The sequence below is a fragment of the Sturnira hondurensis genome, unplaced genomic scaffold (assembly GCF_014824575.4).
Source record: "Sturnira hondurensis isolate 20B ecotype Veracruz unplaced genomic scaffold, ASM1482457v3 Scaffold0017436, whole genome shotgun sequence".
In the NCBI taxonomy this organism is placed as follows: Eukaryota; Metazoa; Chordata; class Mammalia; order Chiroptera; family Phyllostomidae; genus Sturnira; species Sturnira hondurensis.
In genome coordinates this window covers 16,363,254-16,382,397 of record NW_028090067.1, presented here as the reverse complement: position 1 = coordinate 16,382,397, position 19,144 = coordinate 16,363,254, and the positions used below count along the sequence as shown (strand labels likewise).

Here is a 19,144-nt window from a genome sequence, read left to right as displayed (position 1 = left end):
GCAGCAGCAGGACTTAATGGGAAAGAAAGTGGGGGTGGGGGGGGACTTGAGATGAAGGGGTTTCGAGTACTGAGGGGGCTGGCTGCCCCAAGGAAGAAGAGCCGGGCCCTGCCTGCACCCTCATCTCTGCATCCCTCCCCTGCCGCAGAGCCAGAGTGGAGCCCCAGGCCCTACAGCCTGGTGCGGCCGCTGCTGGTGCCCTCCCTGCGGCCGGTGGTGCTCTTGCCCGAGTGCCTGGCGCCCCGGCTCATCCGAAACCTGCTGGACCTGCCCAGCTCCCGGCTGGACTTCCAGGTGTGCCCAGCAGGTGAGCCTTTGTGTCTGGAAACAGGGAGGCAGGGTGGCAGCCTGGGACGGCCAGGCCCACAGGTCCTCTGATCTGGCTTCTCCCGGCTCTGCAGAAAGCCTCTCTGGGGAGGAACAGGGCGCACCCTCAGCGCCCGGAGCCCCCAAGGCCTGGCCTGCCACCCCGGGGCTGGGCAGCAGGATTCGTGCCATCCAGGAGTCTGTCGGGAAGGTAGGTGCTGGGGTGGGGGCCGCCCTTCTGGGCCCGAGAACTAGTCCGAGTGCCGGCATGTGCTGCTCTGGGCGAGTCCCTTTCCTTCTGGGCCTCCCTTCCCGACATGGGTGGGCTGGGGCAGTTGGCTTCGTGTGGGTCACCCTTGAGGTGTTTGGCTGATGCCTTTCACCTAATTGCCTCCTTGTCCTCAAACTCTCCGCTTTCCGGGGAGCTGGCAAGGACTGTAGGGGGAGGGGGCAAGGGGGTGGGGCTAATTCTGTCTTACAGATGGGGAGACTGAGGTCCAGAGGGAAAGAGTGACTGATTTTCGCAGGTCTCCTGCCTTCCCTCTGGGTTCTTCTCTCACTGCCAAAGTTTCTCTGGATGGGGAAGAAGGACCCTATAGGGGGCTGTGCTTGCTATGGGGCCCCAGGGTCAGGGTCGGGGTGCAGCATAGGGATGGGGGTGCAGTAGGGGTGGGGGAGCAGGGAGGTTAGCGTCTCTGGGGTGGAAGTAAAATGTAGCCTTGACCCCTGAGAAGAAGCACTGCCTGTTGGAGCTGGGCACGCGGGGCGTGCGGGAACTGGTCCAGAACGAGATCTACCCCATCGTCATCCATGTGGAGGTGACGGAGAAGAACGTCCGGGAAGTCAGGTGAGGCAGGACCCCAGGACCCCTCCTTTCCGTGGATGCCTGTTTCTGTTTCTCTGTCTCTTCTCCATCTCTCTTTGCTGTCTGTCTCCATTTGTCTTCCTCCACGTTCGTCCTTTCTCTCTAACTCTCCATCTTTGTCTGTCTCTCTGTCTGTCCCCACTCTGCTCACTGCCCACTCTCTTCTCTTGGCAGGAGTTTGCTGGGCCGGCTGGGCTGGCGGGACTCGGAGCTGCTCCGGCAGTGCCGCAGCTCCGAGCAGGCGCTCTGGGGGCTGCCCTGCTCCTGGGTGCAGGTGCCTGCCCACGAGTGGGGCCACTCGGAGGAGCTGGCCAAGGTTGTGCGCGGCCGGATCCTGCAGGAGCAGGCCCGCCTCGTGTGGGCGGAGTGTGGCAGTGGCCGAGGCTGCGGCAGCAGCGAGGCCTGAGGGGCCCTTTTGGAAGCCACCAGCGGGACCCTGGTGTCTCTGTGGTGGAGCTGAGTCCTCCCTGTCCTGAGCCTCCTCAGGCCCTTGGGCTTGGTCCTGGGCTCTCACCGAGTGATCCTGCTGGAGCCCTCGGGTGGAACTTCCACCTGCCTGCCCCATACTTGCTGCTCTGTGTCTCCGTGTCCCCACTCGTGGGTCCGTGTCCCTCCGTCATTGCTTACCCCAGAGTGTCTGAGTTCTCACTCTGTGTACAGTTTTATATGCCTACGTTTTCACGGGGCAGGTCTCTCGGCTCTCAGCCTATTCTCACAGGAGCTCCGAGCCCGCCCTTTGTGACTCTTGCCTGTCCAGCTCACATTTCTTGTATATATGTCCACATGTGGGTGTCGTAGCTGCCCTGGTCCACTGTCACCTGTGTCCCTTGTGTCTTGTGGTCACACACGTCCGTGGTTCTCTCTCCTGTGTAAATGTCATGTCCCTCACCCCCATGATACTTGGGCACTAACACTAGTGTGTTCCCAGTGAGCACACCCAGGACCATGTTCTCACAGTGCCCACTCCCTGCCCTGCCCCCTTTTGGAGGAACAGGTAGGGAGGGGCCTGGCTGCTCAGTCACCAGAATGTACGGCTCGTGGGTTTTTAACGGGCCCTTTTTCACTCAGAAGCTGCACATTGTGGAACATTAAACAGTTTGTCTAGAAGTCGGTGGCCTTGTGCTCTCTTGTGTCCCTGGTCTGGGGTCCCTCTTCCTCCCCTCACTTGTCCTTGCCCCTAGCTAGGCTGATACCACCTTTCAGGTCCCTGCTCACCCTTGGGGAGGGTCAGATTTCACTCCTGCCTCATCCCAGAGCCACCCGCCATCTGTGCTGGCATCACCTTACCTGCCCCTGAATGACCAGAGGAGGGCCCCACAGATAGGCCACCCCCACAGTTAGGCTGGCTGTGTCTGACGCCAAAGGGGCATTCCCTGGGGTGAGGACACTGAGGCCAGCGGGGTGCAGCCTGGGGTTTAAGGGGCCTGGCTGCTGAGTCCAGGAGACCAAGAGCAAACCATTGGTGTGCAACCAGGTCCCCAAGAGCTCCTCCAGGGAGAGGAGGGTCACCTCCAGTGGGAGAAATCTAGGCAGGCTTACTGGAGGAGGTGCCACTTGAGCTTGGGGTTTGAGATTCCTTTCTTCAGGAAGCATTTATTGGCCCTGTGTGCCTATGTGCTGTTGTAAGTCCTCCTATAGCTGTTCTTGGTAACAGTAATGAACTTGGGCAGTCCCCTGAGAGCTGTTGGGGGCGTGGGTCACTAGGTGGAGGAAACCCCAAGAGCAAAGGCTCAGAGGCAGAACATGGGCTGAGTTTGGCCACCAGGAAGAAGTAGGAGATGAGGCCGGGAAGTTCAGGGGCGGGGGCTACCTTATTCTCAGTGCCTTTTGAGGTCTGGCTCAGATGCCACCTCCTTGAAGCCTGCTGGATTCTTTCAGCCCTTGGGACCTCTTGGCTGTGCCACACCCTACCTGTGGCAGGAAGGTGGGTCTCTGCGGTTGGTTGTGGGCTCCTTGGGTGAGGTGTCTGGGTCCTTCACACCTGAGTGAGTGAGCCCCTCCCCTCCTCTCTGTCCTTGGTCCAAGGACCTGTGCATCTGGATGAAGATGCGGGAACCCAGTGGCTCAGCTGCCTTTCTCTGGTCCCACAGTCCTAATGTAGGGGTGGGCCACAGCCGGCCCGGTTCAATCCACACCCACTTCAACTGTGTTTAATTAGCAAATATCTATGGAGCTCCCACTGTGTGCCAGGCACTGTTCTATGTGCCAGGATTCAGTGGGTAGAAACAGAAGAAATCTCTGCTCTGATGTCCTCATGAGGAAGACAGACAGCAGAGAAGTAAACTAAGCAGAATGCCCGGAGGTGGTAAGTGCTAGGGAGAGAACATAGTTGAAAAGGGGGCCTGGGCCTGGACTGGGGAGAAGGCATTGCAATTTAAATAAAGTGGCCTGGGAAGGCCTCAGGGCGAAGGTGACATTTGTGTAAAGACCTGATGCAGGTGAGGGAAGGAGATCTGTGGCTCTTGAGGCAGAGGTGCTGGCGGGAACAGTGCAGCATGTGCAAAGGTCCTGAGATGGGTGAGTGCCCGGACTGGCCAGAAGCCCAGTGTGTCTGGGCTGGAGGGGAAAGGGGAAGGTGTTAGGAGGAGGTGGGTCTGGAAGTAACGAGGGGCCAGCTCACCAAGGACCTGTAGAGGGGTGTGTGGTCTTCAGCTTTTGTTCAGAAAGGCAGAGGGGAGCCAGTGCAGGGTTCTAGCAGGGAAAAGGTGGAATGTGAGTGACCCTGTGCACAGCTAGATGGGGGTGGCAGAAGGAGGAGGCCCCCTGTCTGTCCACTGGCCTGGTGGGGAGAGGCAGTGATAGCGACTGCTGAGTGAGGTGGGGCACGGCAGGCCACAGCAGGACAGGCGGGAGGCCTCAGGGAGCCTCCTGTCGGCCAGGGCCCCCGGCCCTTCGTGGCTCTGTGAGGGGGCTGCTGGGCCCTTGTAGGTCATTCTGAGCCTCTGTGTTCAGCTGTGACCCAGGAAGAGCAATCCTAGTGCTGTGGCGAAGACCAAAGGAACTGAGCAAACTATGTGGGAGCCCTGGAAGTTGTGGTGGGGGGTGGGCATCAGAGAGGGCTTCCTGGAGGAGGAAACCCTGGAGCTGAGCCTGAAAGTCCGAAGAGAATTAAGCCTGGTGGAGGGAACATGAATGGGGATGGCAGGGGGTGGGGAGAGCATCCAGGAGGAGGAGCAGTGTGAGCAAAAGCTGTGAGTCCGGATACCAGGACACTGTAAAATAATGGGTGTCGGCTGAGCTAAGCTGACAGTCTTTGGGGAGTGGGAAGGAGGGGGTCTGTCCCTTCTGTTGGCCTTGGAGGGTTTGTTGTTGCCCCCACCCCCACTGCAGCTGCTGGCAGGGATGGGGCTGTCTCTTCAGCTGCCTCTTTTTCAGCCACCTCTGGGGCTCCCTTGGGCCAGCCCCGCCTCTTGGGCTGTGCTGGAGGGAGGGGCGGGGCCAGGAGCCCCAGAGCCCGCTGGGCTTCAGTGGGAGGGCAGCCAGAGCAGGTGGACGGCTGGGTGGTGGCAGGAGGCGGAGGTGGAGGGGCTGCCATGGCTCAGCCTTTGGGGCCAGAGCACCAGTTCCCACCTGTCCCCTCCTTGTTGGCCCCTGGTGCCTGCCAGACGCTTGCCTTTGCCGGGGCCCCTGTCTGATCTGCCTCCCAGCCCCATTCAGTTGGGATTTGGGGGCTGAGCTGTGGGAGGTCTCAGAGCCAATGCAGTGCCGGCCCCTCAGGGGCCTGGCAGGAGCCCTCCTCACCCTTCTGTGCATGGGGCTCCTCTCCCTTCGGTACCACTTGCGCCTGTCCCCAAAGAGCGTGGAGACCCCCAGGCTGAGCCCACCAAGCCCTCGGCTTCATGAGCTGCAGCTGCAGGATGTCTTCATCGCAGTCAAGACGACTGGCGCCTTCCACCGCTCTCGCCTGGAGTTGCTGCTGGACACGTGGGTCTCCAGGACCAGGGAACAGGTGACAAGCTGGTCACAGTGGGCCCCAGGCGTGGCGCCTGGCCTGGGGGACTCATGGAGGCCTTTCTACCAGGTTGGGGTCCCTGGCAGTCTTGAGGGAGAAGCTGCTTGCCCACTCCCCCTTCCTCCCAGGATCTGTGAAATCCGTGGCCCTGGTTGTACCCCCTGGCCCCGGAGACACTGCTCCTCGGGCCTGCTGCTCTGGCTCTTGTAGGTGCCAGGGATGGCTGTGCTCAGGCCCCAGGCTTCCGGGTCCCTCCTGGGGATTCCTCTATTCCCTGCATGTTCCGGGGCAGGCTTCACTCCTGCACGGCCTGAGCCAGCCTGGCACTGGGGGCAATCAATGGTGGATGTTAGGCAGCTGGGGCACAGGCCTCTAAGGAGTCCTGGCTGACATGACCCCCATGGGGGGTGCCCCCAGTTCAGGCCCTGGGTGCTGTGAGCACAGGGGCTGAGCCTCTGAGGAGGGGACGGTCTAGGTGGGGCCTGTTGGGGAGAGGGCCGGAGTAGGGGGCATCCTTTCAGAGTCCCTACCAGCCCCTGCCCCCATGACTCTGGTGCCAAGGTGTGCCAAGGGGAGTGCCACCTCGGTCCCTGTGGTGCAGTGTCCGAGGGAGGGAGGAAGTGTATATGCTGTGACTTGGTGGCTGAGGCGGACATGGGCAGGAGGTCAGAGCAGGGCCTGCCTGGCAGGTGGGACTGGGTGTGCGTGTGCACGTGCGTGGAGCCGAAGTGGCAGTGCTGGACACGCTGACGAGAGGCATGAGGGTGACCAGAGCTTGTGGCTCCTGTCTTTCTCCAGAGGTGGCTCTGACAAGCTGAGTCTGTCTCTTGCCCCCTCTGCTCTCAGTGCCTCCTCCAGCAAAGTCAGAGACTTGGAGGTATTGGGGACCATTGCCTCTGGGGGAGCTGGAGGGGCAGGTTTACACACACACATGCACATACACATGTGCACGTGCACATATGCTGTCCCCACACTTTGGCGGGTGGCTCAGGAAAGGAAGTGACTGAGCCTCTAGAGGGGGTTAGGGACTCCCGGAGACCAAGGAGGGGGGCTGACGCCTGGCAGAGGCCAGGGCTCCCTGGGACGAGGGCACCCCCTGTAGTGATTTCCTGGCCTTGATGTCCTAGCACCCTGGGTTAACCCTTTCCCCACCAGGTCCCCAGCACCCCTGGCTCATCCCTGGGGCACCCCCCGACAGCTTCTCCTCGCAGGGCCGCTCTGGTTTTACTTGCGGAAGTCGCTGAGCCCAGCCCTCCCCACAGACCTTCCTGTTTATGGCGCTGTGTCTGTTGTGCCCGGGAGTGCGGCCTCACGTGGTCTGAGGCCCTTTCCTGTCTCGTCTCGATTGCCCCGGCAGTGCCCTTGCCCTGGACAAGGAAACTGAGGCCTGGGAGGAGGAAGCACTTTCCTGGGGTCCCAGAGCTGCTTGGGGGGAGCCTGGGTGGCGGGCCTGGCAGGACCCGGCCAGCAGAGGAGAGGCCAGCAGCCAGCCCCTCGGAGTCCCGGATTCAATCCCGAATGCCAGCCAGGCAGCCAGAGGGAGGCCCTGCGTGTCTCAGGGCAGGGCTCTGTTGAACCCTCCCAACGACCCCGAGTGGCAGCTGTTGCCCGGCCGTCCTTGTCTCCCCGGAATGTGCCGCCCTGGCGTGCAGCTTATTTCAAAGGGGAAACAGTGAAAGCCAGCAGGCTCAGGAAGAGGTTTAGACCTCTGCCTTTCTTGCCTAACGGGCTTCGGGCAGACGAAGCTGCCTCAGGAAGGGGCCTCACCCAGCGCAGCCACCTCTGCACCTTCCACTGTAGTGCGACAGGCAGGGAGGGCTCCAGCGCGGTCTGTTCGCTAGATCCCCCATTCCGCCCCACTCTTTCTGGGTGACCCTGCGAGAATCTGTTTACCAAATGTTCCCTCCTCCTCGTCGACCTGTGAATCACCTGTCTCCCCCTTTTCAGTCCAGAAGTCTCACTATGTTTGGAGTTTCCCTGCTCATGTGAGCTCCCTGCGTGCAGGTATTAAAACATGATTTCCCCCTGTTGATCTGCTATATGTCATTTGAACCATCCACCAGGCAGAACTGAAGCGGTAAGGGGAAGGTGTCCCTGGCCGACACTCTTGCTCTCCCCATTTCACAGGCGAGAAAACCGAGCACAGTTAGCAAGCAGAGGCAGGAGATGAATTCACTCAGTTGAGCACCCGCCCTCCCGAAGTGCACGGGCGGAGCCTAGAGTCTTGTCTTTAAGGCAGAGTTGAAGTAAGGGAGGATCCTTAAAAGGGGAAGAGGAGGGGCCCAGGGAGACCCACTTTTGCTGCTGCATCCGGGCCCCCTTCGTCTCCGCCTTTGGCTCATCTGTCTCTCTGACCTTGGCTCTCAGTTTCCCCATCTGTGCAGGAGAGGCGGGTCTTGGAGCCTCTCTCAGCTCTTCTGTCAGGAGGGGGCCTGAGCTGGTTAACTCCAGGGCTGGGTGCCCACCCCAGCTGGTTAAGGGCGGCCTGGTGGCAGGTGGGCCTTTGTGGCAGTGGGCTGGAGCTCCTGCGTGGGCCTTTGTCCCAGGCAGAGGGGGTGGGCTGGGGGAGGAGGCCCGTTTTGTGATCCAAGAGGAGGCTTTCTCTCCGCCACAGTTCCCTGCAAGGCTGGGGTGGGGCTGGGGTGGGAGGGGTTGGGGGAGCAGGGCTCTTGGCACCCCCCCTGCTCTGGAGCAGATGGCCCTCCAGCCAACCCCTCCCCCTCCTCCCGCCCCCCCACCCCAGGCTGCCTGGCCCTTTGTTTTCCTGCAAGGTTTTAACCATTGTCAGGGGCCCCTCTCTAAACAAATCACATGTAACCCTTGCTCAGAGGACACTGCCCACTGCTCCGCGCCCACCTCAGGATTCCTATGTGCCCTGCCCAGCCCCCAGGCCTTGCTGTGGGACCCCTCCTTTCCTGCTCCCCCCACCGGTTCATTCCCACTTACTGGCCCATCAACAAACATTCCCTGGCCCACTTGGCTCATGCTCCAAACTCTAGAAAGTTCCTCCATCTGGTGGCTGTTTGGTGGTAAAAGTTCGTCAGGGAGTCCGGGAAGAAAGGCCTGACTTATTTTACTGGCTCCCTTGGGGGGTTGTGTTGAAAACAGACATGCAGTTGGGGGCAAGACGGAGCCCGGGGAGAGGGCGGCTCCCAGCAAAGCAGGCGGAGGAGAGGCGGGCGGGCTGGGCCTCAGCGTGGCCGTGAGGCCGGTGGGGAGAGGTTGCATCCTGGGTCACTTACAGGTCGGACAGAATTTGCTGGCAGACTGGATGGGGGGGTGTGAGAGAGGAGAGGAGGCACGACAGCCCCGAGGGGCTGGGCCCCCTCAAGATGGGGAAACTGAGAGGAAGTGCAGGTCTGGGCGAGTGGGGAGCTCCGTCTTGAGGCTCCAGCCTGAGGAGCCCCCGCCTGGGGGTGTCGTGACTATGGGGGGATTGGAGGGCCAGGGAGGGGGCCTGGGCCTGTGGGTTGCACCTCAGCTCAGCCCTTTCCAGCTGCACGGCCTTGGGCCGTCACTCAGCTTCACCATCTGTGACGGGGGCAGGTCGCAACACCTGTGTCCTTAGTGAGTCCGTCAGGGACCAGGAGGGTGCACACGGCCAGTGCCTGCCCAGCCTGGGAGAGCGGGGCGGGGCGGGAGGTGCGATTTCTGCTGCGTCGGGGCCCTGCTGTGGAAGTTGTGGCTGTCTCCCGGAGTCGTGCGGGTCCTTTCACAGTCTGTCCCCTGCCAGGGTGTAGGGTTGGGTCTGTGCCGTAGAGAAGGAGCCAGATGGGAGGTGTGGGGGAGGGTGAGACTCCGCTAGGGCTGGGTGACTGACAGGCTCCCTGGGCCCGGCCAGTGAGCGGGTGTGGGCTGGTGTGCAGCACACAGCGAGTTGTGTGTGTCAACAACAGCTGGGTTGCGAAGGGAACCGAAGCCTCGCCCCCCTGAAGCTGCAGTCTGGGATATTGATTTGAAGCTGTTTGTGAAGAAACAAGACTCAGAGGGAGCCTTGGACCCTCCCCGCTCTCCTGCGTGAGAAGCCTGCCCTCGGAGCAGCCTGGCCGTGATCACCTTGAGGATCTTCGCCCTAGCAGGAGGAGCCCGAGCTCTCAGCTAGACACCCGGGCCCGCGCTGCTGAGCTGCCCAGACAGGGGTTTTCCTGCCCTGTGTGTTTCATTCTGCCTCAGCTACCTGCAAACCGCCCAGTCTCACTTCTGAATCTCGTCCCCATCCCCCGCTCTCCGCTCTGTCCAAATTTCGCCTGTGCCCAGCCTGGCCGCCCTGTCTCTGGAACTTCCGTGTCTGTGTGGATTTCCAAGCATGTGGATTAAAATTTTGATTTCCTCCCGTTACTCTGTCTGGGTTAATTTGGTTGGCGGCCCAGTGAGAAGAACTTAGAAGGTGGGAGGAAGTGTGTTAGTGTATTTTTATCGCCACCGTTGTGTATGTGTGTGTGTGTGTACGTGTGCATGTGTGTGTTTTGTGTGGGTGGGGGCGGAGCAGAGAAAGTTGAGTTGTCCTAAGGGAGTGTGTGACTGTGAGGGTGTGTGTGTGTGTGTGTGTGAGTTTCTGGGGGTTCCCCTCCCACCACACCATTGTCCTTGGCGAGCCCAGTCCTGACCCCTGTCTCTCCTTCCCAGACATTCATCTTCACTGACAGCTCGGATGAAGGCCTCCAGGAGAGACTGGGTGACTGCTGGGCCTGGGGCGGGTGGCTGGCCCCTGGCTTGGGAGTCCCCAGGAAAAACCAGGCTGCATACTCTCGGCATGTGGGGATTCCCCTTCACCCAGGGGGAGAAGTCGGGGTGGGGCGGGGCGGGGCTGTGGCAGGCAAGACCCAGGACACCTGGGTCCCAGCGCAGCGCACTGTCCACCAGCTCCGGGGTCCTGGGCAGCGCAGCCCTCCCCTACCTCAGTTTCCCCTTGTGTAAACTGGGAGTGCGTGCACTGCTCCGGGCCCTCTGACCTGTCCTCACTCCTCCAGGGCCCCACCTTGTGGTCACCAACTGCTCTGCAGAGCACAGCCACCCAGCCCTGTCCTGCAAGATGGCTGCTGAGTTCGATGCCTTCCTGGCCAGCAGGCTGAGGTGAGTGTGTCCGGGTCTCCGGGGGCAGGTGTGACCTTTGCCTCTGGCCACTTCCTGAATGGGGTGTTGTGTTGAGAGAGGGGAAGAGGGGAAGTTGCTGGGTCCTGTGAATGTCGTCATGTAGGGCCTCCTGTGGTTTGTCTCTAGGCAGACTGTCTGGGTTCAAATCCTGCCCTTCACTGGCTGTGTCACCTGGGGCAAGTGTCCAGACCTTTGAGTCTTAGTCCCCATGGGCTAACTGGGCGCACCTCCTTCAAGAGTGTACACAGGATGCTGCCTGGCACAGAACAGTGACCCGGATTGTGAGCCCTGTAACTGTGCATTCATCGGTTATGGGGGCACGGTGTCCGGCAGCCCCAGGGAAGCCCCCTCCGAGCTCACTGTCCCCCTCCCGCCCCCACAGGTGGTTCTGCCACGTGGATGACGACAACTACGTGAACGCAAGGGCACTGCTGAAGCTGCTAAGGATCCTCCCGCAGGCCCTCGACGTCTATATAGGCCGGCCCAGCCTGAACCGGCCCATCCACGCCTCGGAGCCGCAGCCACACAACCGCTCGGTTGGTCCCTCCTTGACAGCTTGGGGCACCGGCCACGGGGTGGGGCCGGCCCGTGCCGGGTGGGTTTGGGGCCAGGCCAGGCCAGGGCTGAGGAGGGGCTCGTGGGGTCTCTGGGTTTCAGATTTGGCCTCACAGCTGTGTGTTTGGGCTGGTGGCTTCGCCTCTGACCCCCAGTCCCCTCCCCTGTGGAAGGGGAGACTTAGATAATGATGGTCGGGCAGAGAGACTGTCACAGAGCAGGGCCTTGGTCCTTGAGGAGCTGTGGTTTGTCCTGGTCACACAGGGAGGGTGGGATGGGCTGAGGCTTCCTGACACCACAGCAGGGCTCCAGGCCACCTGCTGTGTCCTGTAGTTGTGCAGGTGGTCACAGGGCTGGACACCGCTGGGCCAGCTGTTCACCGCCTGGGACTCAGGCACCCGAACACTGCCCTCCCCTGGGCGACCCCCTCTCCCTCCAGACCTCACTGACCAGCACCGAGGACTTGACACTTGGCACAACAGGGGCCCAGGGCCAGTTTCTACTCCAGACCTGGGTGGGCGCTGGTCAGGGGTGCCAGGGTTAGAAAACAAAGAAACAAACCCCAGATACCTGTTGAATTTGACTCTCAGGTGATCAGAGTTTCTCAGTATGAGTGTATCACATGGTTTCCCACCTGTCCCCAGGACGCCATCAGGCTTTCGGTGTTCGGGGGCCAGGCCTCCAGGGCTCCCTCAGATCCAGGAGAAGACAGGCCCGGCAGTGGCATGTCTGGAGGCATTGCCCGCTGCGGGAGCTGGGCACGAGGTGGGGCTGCCCCCCTCCCTAGGTCACCATCTGCCTCATTAGAGAAACCAAGAGAGCAGGAAACACAAAACCTTAATTACCAGCAGCTAATGAGTCTGAGTCCTAATTAAATCTTCCTGGGCCCCAGGGTGTGAGTCTGTGAGTGGATTTCAGGTGAGCTGAGGGGTCCCCTGGGCTCCCACACCACCTCACCCCTCCTGACCTTAGAGATGGCGAGCTCTGCTCTGGGCCCAGATGCCCTGGGTTCACACACCAGCTCTGCCACGTCTTGGCTTTGTGACCTTGATTGAAGTCACCTCCCCTCTGTATGCCTCAGTTTTCTCATCTGTGAAATGGGTGGTAATAGTCCCTTCCTTGTAGGGTGGCTGTGAGCAAAAAGAGGAAGACTTAAGTGGCATCTAGCCAGCGCTTGGAGCAGGACCTGGTATGTGACAGGCACTAGAGCGTTAGCAACCAGTCCCCGCCTCGGCTCAGCCTTCGCCTCCGGGCCCTGTTCTTCCTGCGCAGGTTCAGCACCCTGCAGGGCACACCCAGGCCCGGTCCCCCACAGTGGGCATAGATGGCACACCCCACCAGTGGGATGCCACGACTCTGCCCCAGGGTGTCCCAGCCCGGTCAGACCCTGGGGCCCTCCAGCGTGGCCCAGCGAAAAGGGCAAGGGCCCTGGCTTGGGGTCAGTCCCAGCTCTGGGGCCTCAGGCAAGGGGCCTCACTTCTGTTTACCTGGGTCCTCTCATCTGCGGCACGGCCCTTAGCGAAGGGCGGGGCCATTACTGTTCAGGGTGGGGGTGGCTCCGTCATCACTGCTGCAGTTACTACTGAGCAGATCCGGGGGCGGGAGCCAAGCACTCGTTAGCTCACCCAGCGGTGTTTATCCACACCTCCTGGGCGCTGGGTCCTTGAGAAACCCTTCCTTTGCCCTGTTGAGCCCAGATCTCTCTCTAAGAGGCAGTGTTTCCAGGACCAAGCTCGTAGAGGTTTGCAGCCGCAGGACACCTCCTGGCCAGGGGAACCATAGATTTCAGAACTTAGGGCCCGTGTTGCACTCGCAGGTGACAGCTCAGGCCCAGAGAGGGGCATGACTTTCTCAGAGTGAAGGAAGCGGGGGGGGGGGGGGGGGGGCCCAGTATCGGGCTTCCCAACCGCCCGCCGAGGGTTCTTCTCACCTTTGCACTGTGGGAGGGCAGCGCGATGCAACGCGTGTCAGTGAGGCAATGCGTGTCAGTGAGGCAACGGCTGGGTGCCTGGGAGAATAACTGTAGGGAGCTCGTCTGCCCTCGAGACAGGACAGCTGAAAGGGTGCGGGGTTTCTCTGAAGCCCTAAGGAGATTCACGGCTGAGTTCACGGGCCTCAGAGAGGAGCTGGAAGAGGCCTTGGTGGTACTGGGCAGGCACGGAAAGTGTTTTAAATCCCAAAGGGGTGTTATTGGTCCCTGAGATTGAGATGTCAAGGGGTGTGCTGGCCCCCAGGAGCTACAACTGGCAGGACAGTTAGTGTATGTGTCCCTCCCTATGCAGGTGGCATCAGGATTGTAGCTGTGAGCCTGGTGGGAACCTCTTCCTCACAGCTAGCCTAGAAAGCTCAGGAAGTGATTGGCTGGCCTAAGTCATGTGCCTGTTCCTGAGCCAACCATGGGGCCAAGGGTTGTGGGTGGTCCTGTGGTCATTTCTGGGGCACTTGCCCACCTCTGTGGCCTGGGGGAGCAGGTGCCATGAGGCAGCCCCTCCCAAACCACATGGGCTAAGGTAAGGCATTTCTCTGGGGAGAGGGGTAAGGTGTGCAGGACCATCACATAGCACACGTGCCCCCTTAACCAGAACCCTGCCAGATTGGGGTCTAATTGGTGTCCCCATCACTCTNCTAAGTCATGTGCCTGTTCCTGAGCCAATCATGGGGCCAAGGGTTGTGGGTGGTCCTGTGGTCATTTCTGGGGTACTTGCCCACCTCTGTGGCCTGGGGGAGCAGGTGCCATGAGGCAGCCCCTCCCAAACCACATGGGCTAAGGTAAGGCATTTCTCTGGGGAGAGGGGTAAGGTGTGCAGGACCATCACATAGCACACGTGCCCCCTTAACCAGAACCCTGCCAGATTGGGGTCTAATTGGTGTCCCCATCACTCTTAATTAGCTAGGTCACTTGGGCCTCAGTTTCCTTGTCTATAAAATGGGCACAATAATGTTAGGCTGCAGAAAGACTCCTGGGCAGTATGAAATAAAAAGCTTTGGAGCCATGCTGGTTGGAGGTGAGGGGTGGCCCGACTGTTGCTCCCATCCTCCACCCCAGGCTCATTCTGCACCTTGGCTCTCCCCTCCTCTCCCCCTAGAGACTGGTACAGTTCTGGTTCGCCACCGGGGGTGCTGGCTTCTGCATCAACCGCAAACTGGCTTTAAAGATGGCCCCGTGGGCCAGGTAAGCAGAGACCTCAGTTGGGTGGAGAGGGTGGGGGGTGGCTGAGAGCAGCTGGGGACTTGTGCATGGGGACTTGTCAACAGGAAGGACCTGAGCAAGAGCTCAGGGGGTCCCAGAGTGGACAGGAAGAGGTGGACGCCAGAGCTCCGCTCCGCCAGCCAGCCCCCGAGGAGGCCCTTCTGGGAGGTGGGAGGGTGTTGAGGGTGCAGGCCTGGGGCCATAGCCCGCTGTCTCCCCCAGCGGCCGCCGCTTCGTGGACACCTCTGCGCGCATCCGGCTGCCTGATGACTGTACTGTGGGCTACATAGTCGAGTGCAAGCTGGGGGGCCACCTGCAGCCCAGCCCGCTCTTCCACTCCCACCTGGAGACCCTGCAGCTGCTGCGGGCCTCCCAGCTCCCGGAGCAGGTGAGCGGCCTCGGCATGGGTGGCCCTGGGGGAGGTGTTTGTGTGTTGGCCTATCCCTCCTGACAGGCACACTGAGGGAAAGGGTCCCCTGGAGGGCATACAGTGACTCTACCTTCAGACCTCAAGGGTGTGATGCTAACCTTCTGTGATCTGGTCCCCAAGTGCCAGCTGGGGGTCCTGGGCAGCCAAGATGAAATTGCCTTCAGATTCAGATAACCTTGCCCCTAACCTGCTACCTCCTGTCCCTCTCTCCTTTCTTTGATCTTCCACCCTCCCCACATCCCTCCGAAGGGGCCAGGCCTGTTCTCTCCAACTTTGCGGGTCAGCAGACCTTCCCTCTGTCAGAGCTTTCCTGCTCATCACTTCTCCTTTCCACCCAGATGTTACTGGGAAGGATCAGGTCTTTGGTGAGGACACTCAAGTGCAATGTCAGGCTCAGGATGGGGTGGGCCCCATCCTCCCATGCCCCCACCTGGCAGGTAATGATGCTGCTGAGGTCCCACTGGCACTGCCTTATGCACAGATGCTCTTCTCCAGCTCCTGGGTTTCTAGTCCTGTGGGTGGTCCTGGCTGGGAGGCCACTGGGATCTGCCGCCCAGTATAGTGCGAGTCAGAACCCTTTGGCCACAAGCGAGAGTGAAGCAACACAGACTGGATAAGTAAAAGACAGTTATGGGCCTGCACACATGAGAAGCTGAGGGTTTGGCTTGGCTCGGCTCGCTGATATGGGTGGGTCTGGGCCCTGGGACTGTTTCCTCTTTCGTTTGCCTTTCTTGACTCAGGCCTTGGTCTCAGGCAGGCTTGCCCTCTTCTGGGCAAGATGGCAGGCTCAGGTTCCTCTGAGCCCGAGGAGGAGAGTGCCCCCGTCAGCCAGATGCCAAGGCTAATGCTCACTAGTCAGGTGGCTTGGTCAGGTCACATGACCTGTCCCCTGCCAGCGCCTAGAATTAGTCTGGATCGGTGAGGCCTGGGACTGGGGTGTGGGATGTGAGGTTGGCCCCATTAGCACCTCAGGGCCTGGAGCCAGGAAAGAGGGGCAGATTTGGGGGAACCAAAACCAGGGTACCCTAATGGGGTTTCCAGAGCACCCACTGTGCCAGGTACCACATTGGGGGCTTTATCTTCTTTAACTCTTTGGTTCCTCCCAAGATTCACATGAGGTTGGTACCAACGTTGTTTCCGTTCTACAGATGGAGAAACTGAGGCCCAGAGAGTGGAGCTGACCATGGCACACAACTTGTACATGACAGAGGAGGGCTTGCCCCTGGTGGGGTGGCCCCTAAGCCAGTCTGTAACCACTGTCCTTGGTAGTCTCTCGACTGGGGCCATTACTCCCTTGTTCTTGCTGCTAATGGAGACCCCAGGGCTCTGGGGTGCAGGGGGAGGGCTTTGCCAGGCCTCACAGTGAGTCTCAGGAAGTCTCCACCCTGCACCCAACTTACTGGAAAGGTGCCTCCCTCTTGAGCCTCAGTCTCCCAACCTGCAGATGAGGGTCACTGCAGCCTCTCCCATGCCCGGGACTGCTGGGGGCGCAAATGGGGTTTGGGCCTGAAGCTGCTCTAGGAGCTTAAAGTCCTGGAGGGTGGTGGGCATCCTGGTGGGGTACCCACTGCTGGTGGGGTTTCAGGCTCAGAGGAGGCCTTCTGCATCCTCAGGATGCCTTGTATGTCTTCCTGCTCTCCCCAATCCTGCCCCCTTGTGGGGTCCCCATTGGAACACCCCCAACCCTTCCCACTCTTCTCTGCTTCTCCCTGCCCAGGTCACCCTCAGCTACGGCATTTTTGAGGGGAAGCTCAACGTGATTAAGCTACAGGGCCCCTTCTCCCCCGAGGAGGACCCTTCCAGGTGGGTTTGGGGCTGAAAGTGTACAATGGGAGGAATGGGGGCCATGCCTAGCACCACAAAGGTGGGGGAACCGGGAGGGAGGGGTGTGAGAGAGGCCCCAGGGCTGACAGCACAAAGCTGGGAGGCAAGGGCATGGATTTTGGTCCCTGCTCCATCACTGGCTTGCTGTGTGATCCTGGGCAAGTGCCTTGCCCTCTCTGGGCCACAGTCTCCACATTGTGTAATGCAAGGAGGCTGGGCGTTGTGGATCTGAAGGGCTCCCCCAGCTCTGACCCTCTGGGATTCCTCAGGAGCCCCTTGAAGACTGACATGTCTTTGCTGAGTAAGGGGCTGTTCTAATGGGGACCTCCAGGGTTTGATGGGGAACTTTTATCCAACCTTCTTTTTAAAATTAAAAAAAAATTTTAAAGTAAATTTTATTGATTATGCTATTACAGTTGTCTCAACTTTTTCTCCCCTTTCTCCCCCTCTGCCCTGCAACCCCCACCCTCCAGAATTCCCCGCCCCCTTAGTTCATGTCCATGGATCTTACATATAAGTTCTTTGCCTTCTCCATTTCCCATACAGTTCTTAACCTCCCCCTGTCTATTTTGTACCCACCATTTATTCTTCTTCTTCCCTGTACTGTTTCCCCATTCTCCCCTCCCCTCCCCTCCCTGCTGATACCTCTCCATGTGATCTCCATTTCTGTGGTCCTGTCCCTGTTCTAGCTGTTGTGACCTGTAGACCCTCTGTTTCCTCGATGCTCTTTAGTGGTTCTTTTCGGTGGGTGGAGGGTTGGAATGGGGGTTGAGGAATCACCTGGGCACCTGGTTCTGCCCCCAAACTGGCTGCAGGTTGAGTGGGGTCATTCAGCTCTGCCCCTGATTGCTGTAGAGCAGTTTGGAGCGCAGCCCGTGATGTACGGTGATGGGGGGGACAAGACCTGTTCACGGAAGTGAAGGAAGACAGTGTGACTGGGCGGTGGGAGAAGGCAGGAGGGGGCATCAAATTCATTTGGGAGGTCGTGAGGGGTTCCCCCTCCCCTCGAGTCTTCGTGTCTGGACTTTGGGTTTCTCTGAAGCATGGAGAAGGGTGAGGGGAGGCATCTATGCCCTAGAGAAAGGCAAGACCCCTGGCTCTTAGGTTTTGCAGAACTGTCTGTCTGGGAGCAGACAGTTCACAACTGTTCTGAGGGGTGTGGGGCCGGGGAGCTGCCTTTTAATGGGGTGAGCTCCCCATCCGTGGAGGTGTGCCAGCCATGGCTATCCTGCCAAGAGGCTTAAGATTGATGTTAAGTTCTCTAAGCTTCAAGATTCCAGTGTCCCTGGGTTTCTGCCCATGGGGCTAAAGCCAGCTGGAGACTCAGCTCTGTAGGGTTGGATGGCCCAGTCTCAGCTGAGGTCTCTTTATGTCTCCGCTGGCCTTTGAAGTCTCTCTGAATCCGTGGTTCTCAACCAGGGCCCACTTGCCCCCTGAGGACACTTGGCAATGTCAGGAGACGTTTTTGAAAGTTATGACTCAGGGAGATGCTGCTGGCATCCAGTGGGCAGAGTCTGGGGATGCTGCTCAGCGTCCTGCAGGGGCCGGGCAGTGATACAGGCAGAATCAGCAGGCCCCAGAGGTTAAGAGTGCTGAGGTGGAGAGTATCGAGGTTCGATTCCCAGTCAGGGCACATGCCTGGGTTGCGGGCCAGTTCCCAGCAGGGGACTCATGAGAGGCAACCATACATTGATATTTCTCTCCTTCTCTCCTTCCCTTCCACTCTGAAGATAAATAAATAAAATCTTAAAAAAAAAAAGAAAAAGAGTGCTGAGGTGGAGAAGGCCTCCTCAAACCATCTTTGTGAAGTGCGCCCCCTAGGGGCCCACAGTGGTGAGGGTGGGAGTGGGGTGACCTCCCTGTGCATTTCTGGTCTTTCCCCAGGTTCCGCTCCCTGCATTGTCTCCTCTACCCAGACACTCCTTGGTGCCCACAGCAGGTGGCCTGATGAGTCCTGAACCGCTGGACTACTGTGCACCTGAGCCTCTGGCTGTCCCTTGCCTCTCAAGGCAGCTCAGAGGGCCTGCGGCAAATGCCTGGGACTGAGTAGTCCCTGGCAGGGCCTCCAAGTGGTGGGCAAGCCCAGGATTGGATGGTGATGGGGGGGTAGAGTCATCCCATATTCCTGGGAGGCGGTGGCCAGGGGCCAGATAAAGGCCAAAGAGGCCCCAGGGGCTGGGCTCCCATGGGCCCTGAGTCTTTACCAGCTCCAGTCTCTGAGTCATCCCCTTAGGGTCAAGCACTGGGCCACCCACCTGCTGAATCCCATGGCTGGGTCCCCAAGCACTGAGGGGATGTAGGCGGAACAGGGATAGAAGGCACGGCTTCTGCAGGTATTCTTGTTACTGACCGGTTTCCGGCTCCTTGCCCCCCAACCCTGGCCGGTGGAACCCGGCTTTGTTTGCTCCTTTGCCCACTTGCTTAGCTTCCTTGCTGCTCGGAGCTACGACGTGCCCCAGCTCTGCCTGGAGGCAGAGCTGCTTGTTAGAGAGGATTCTGGGGAAGTTCTGCAGCCCCATGCTCCGTCTCCCTGCTGAGAATGTGGGTGTGCCGTCTGGATCCGGGGCAGCCGCCTCACTGCCGTGAAGGAAAGGCCAAGACCATCATCCACACCTGTCTCGTCTAGCATCTGGTCTTGTGAGAAAATTAAACCCCTATTTGTTCAAGCCTCTCTTGGCCCAGCGGTATTTTTTTGTTACATGTGGGTCCCTAGCTCTACAGCCTTGCTTGGCCCTTGCTGGCTGTGTGATCTTACAGAGCCCACTAGGCCTCTCTGGCCTGTTTGGCCAGATGTTCCTGTTCTTGCAGATGAGAAGAAGAATACTCTCTTCATGGGTTGGTGCCTGGAGGAGGCGGGACCATGTTTGTAGGGCGCAGTGGGGAGCCTGGCGTAGAGGAAGGCACCTGGCCCAGTGAACGGTGACTGCC

General features: G+C 59.7%; 2 protein-coding genes across 5 annotated transcripts in view; both read left to right on the top strand.

The window, feature by feature from the left end:
• CARD10 (caspase recruitment domain family member 10) overlaps nucleotides 1–8,024 on the top strand; it is a 30,185-nt gene extending 22,161 nt beyond the window's left edge. The window contains exons 18-22 of one of the 4 annotated variants that reach the window (XR_005069702.1): nucleotides 149–307; nucleotides 402–517; nucleotides 1,038–1,153; nucleotides 1,346–1,750; nucleotides 8,014–8,024. Coding sequence is in view for 2 of the 4 variants with exons in the window: in XM_037067874.1 (XP_036923769.1) it covers nucleotides 149–307; nucleotides 402–517; nucleotides 1,038–1,153; nucleotides 1,346–1,577 (623 nt within the window). In the remaining 2 variants the exon portion in view is untranslated. Of the gene's footprint in view, nucleotides 1–148; nucleotides 308–401; nucleotides 518–1,037; nucleotides 1,154–1,345; nucleotides 2,274–6,385; nucleotides 7,065–8,013 lie in introns of those variants that run through there. The other 3 variants (XR_005069701.1, XM_037067874.1, XM_037067875.1) reach the window with 3 other exon arrangements.
• MFNG (MFNG O-fucosylpeptide 3-beta-N-acetylglucosaminyltransferase) lies at nucleotides 4,625–18,887 on the top strand. Its single transcript, XM_037067876.1, has 8 exons — nucleotides 4,625–5,120; nucleotides 9,750–9,798; nucleotides 10,094–10,196; nucleotides 10,600–10,753; nucleotides 13,859–13,944; nucleotides 14,185–14,350; nucleotides 16,110–16,195; nucleotides 18,101–18,887. The coding sequence occupies exons 1-8, from the start codon at nucleotides 4,869–4,871 to the stop codon at nucleotides 18,162–18,164; spliced, it is 960 nt and encodes a 319-aa protein (XP_036923771.1). The 5' UTR covers nucleotides 4,625–4,868; the 3' UTR covers nucleotides 18,165–18,887.
• The last annotated feature ends 257 nt before the right edge of the window (nucleotides 18,888–19,144 follow it).